We start from the raw sequence: 2,060 nt of genomic DNA, 5'->3' as shown, positions 1-2,060 counted from the left end.
CCGCGCGGCGGCGCGGCGCCCGCGGCGCAGCCGGAGACCTCGAAGCGCACGGCGGCCTTGGCCGCCTGGGGGCTCCCCGCGGGCGCCGCGGCGCCGGCCGCGCCCTCGGCCGCCGACGTCGCGACGTACGCGCCCGGCGCCGCGGCGGCGACGGCGAGCGTCGCGCGGCCGCCGTCGGCGCAGACCTCGCGCGCCGCGTCGCCGCCGCGCTGCAGGGCGACGCAGACGCGGGGCGCCGGCGCCGGCGCGGCGACGTGCGCCGCGAGGCTCGCGACGACGCGCGTCACCTTGGCGCAGTTCGCCGGCTCGAGGCCGACGGCGGCGCAGAAGGCGGCGACGCGGCCCGGCGCCGCGGCGTCCGCCGGCGCCTCGCCGACGCCGAAGCTGTAGAGGCGCTCCGACGTCGCGACGCGCAGCGGCAGGCTCACGACGGTCGCGTTGCGCACCGCCGGCAGGGACGCGGACCGCAGCTCGGCGACGACGGCGAGCGCCGCGCCGGCGCCGAAGCGCTCGCCGTTGGCCGGCGCCACGATCTCCGTCCAGTGCTCGTGGACGAAGTCGAAGGTTTCCGCGGCTGCCAGGGCGGCGAGGAGGGCCAGGCGAACCATCGCGCTGTAGGCTGCCCCTGCAACGTGGGTATGTTTTCTTAGCCGCGATGATGATGATGGCGGCCCACAAGGGCAAGCCCGTCGGCGGCCTCATCAAGGACAAGCGAGCCAAGGGCAGTTTTTGGAGGCTCAAGAGCTACGCCAAGGTGCTCGGCGCCGGCCTCTGCGTGCTCTGCGTCGGCCGCTTCGCGGCGTCGAGCTGGGACTCCGTCGTCGTCTCGAATCTCCTCTTCCGCTCCACGAAGATCCTCGACGTCGTCTTCCGGCCGTCGACGGAGGACGCGGCGCTGCCGCACATCAAAAAGTACCTCGACGCGCGCTGGGACGAGATCCGCGGGCGGCGGCGCGACTTTGCGCTCTGGGACTACTTCGACCTGCGCGACGCGCTCGCGGCGCGCGGCCGGCGGCCGCGGAAGTGGAGCGAGCTCGTCGTCGCGCGCATGGAGCTCTGGGCCGCGAAGCTCGGCGCGACGGGCGACAAGCGCTTCACCATCGAGAAGGACAAGTGCGTCATGCTCGACATGCTCAAGACGTTGCGCCTGCCGCACCCGCGCGTGCGGCGCACGTGGAAGGAGGACGAGTACGACGCCGGCGAGCTCCGGGCCTACCTCCTCGCGCAGGCCTACCCGGCCATCCTCAAGGTCGGCCACATCCACCAGCAGAAGTCGACGCTCTTCCTCCCGGACGCCGACTCCGTGACGGCGCGCGTCGACGAGTTCGTGTCCTGGGTGTCGGCGAAGATGCGCGTCAAGTTCGACGACGGCTCCGCCATGTGGGCCAAGTCGACGAACAAGCTCTACGCCGTGACGGACCCCTGCCTCATCGTCCAGGACGTCGTCAACCCCAAGGCCTTCGTCGGCGCGCGCGCGGACGGCAACGCGCTCCGGCCCGTGGAGCTCCTCGTCGAGGTCGTCTGGGGCGTGCCCATGCACGCCGTCGCCATCGTCTCCATCCGCGGCGAGATGATCCTCGGCAAGGCCCAGCGTCCCGCGGCCGCGACGACGTTCGAGAGATCTCGGCCGGGAAATCGATGAGACATCGTGACCGTCGTGCTCGGTAGGCAAGGCCCAGCACCAGGACACGGTCGAGTTCCTCGTCCGCCGCGACGGCTGGGCCTGCTACAAGTGGCCCAAGATCAACGCGCCGGGCGCGTTCTTCTCCAAGTGGTACGTCAACCGCCACAGCCACGTGCGCCTCCACCGCAAGCTCCAGGAGACCTGGTTCAAGACGCGCGACCCGACCCGCGGGGACCGCGGCTGGCGCAAGACGTGCGCGGGGCTCCGCGCGTTCGAGCGCCGCGCGTGCAAATCCGAGTACCGCGTCGCCCAGACGCTCTTCTGGGCCAAGTACGGCGCCCTCGCGTCCCACCTGCCCAAGGTCTGGGACACCTGCGGCGCCCTCGCGACGGGCGTCGGCGGCCGGCGCCGGGATTGGGGTTTCGAGGGGGGGGGT

At 72.7% G+C, this 2,060-nt stretch overlaps 2 protein-coding genes across 2 annotated transcripts in view; one reads left to right on the top strand and one right to left on the bottom strand.

The window, feature by feature from the left end:
- Positions 1 to 608, bottom strand: part of AURANDRAFT_70920 (hypothetical protein) — a gene marked incomplete at both ends in the record, with an annotated part of 7,717 nt that extends 7,109 nt beyond the window's left edge. The window contains one exon of the mRNA XM_009035524.1: positions 39 to 608. Within this exon, the coding sequence (XP_009033772.1) occupies positions 39 to 608 (570 nt within the window). The remainder of the gene's footprint in view (positions 1 to 38) is intronic.
- Positions 609 to 1,048: 440 nt separating this feature from the next.
- The window catches only part of AURANDRAFT_70919 (hypothetical protein), a gene marked incomplete at both ends in the record, with an annotated part of 5,818 nt that continues 4,806 nt past the window's right edge, over positions 1,049 to 2,060 (top strand). The window contains 2 exons of the mRNA XM_009035664.1: positions 1,049 to 1,592; positions 1,669 to 2,018. Of these exons, the coding sequence (XP_009033912.1) occupies positions 1,049 to 1,592; positions 1,669 to 2,018 (894 nt within the window). The remainder of the gene's footprint in view (positions 1,593 to 1,668; positions 2,019 to 2,060) is intronic.

Source organism: Aureococcus anophagefferens (genome assembly GCF_000186865.1).
Source record: "Aureococcus anophagefferens unplaced genomic scaffold AURANscaffold_3, whole genome shotgun sequence".
In the NCBI taxonomy this organism is placed as follows: Eukaryota; class Pelagophyceae; order Pelagomonadales; family Pelagomonadaceae; genus Aureococcus; species Aureococcus anophagefferens.
Note: the sequence above shows the minus strand (reverse complement) of the source record. Positions and strands in the feature narration are given on the sequence as shown.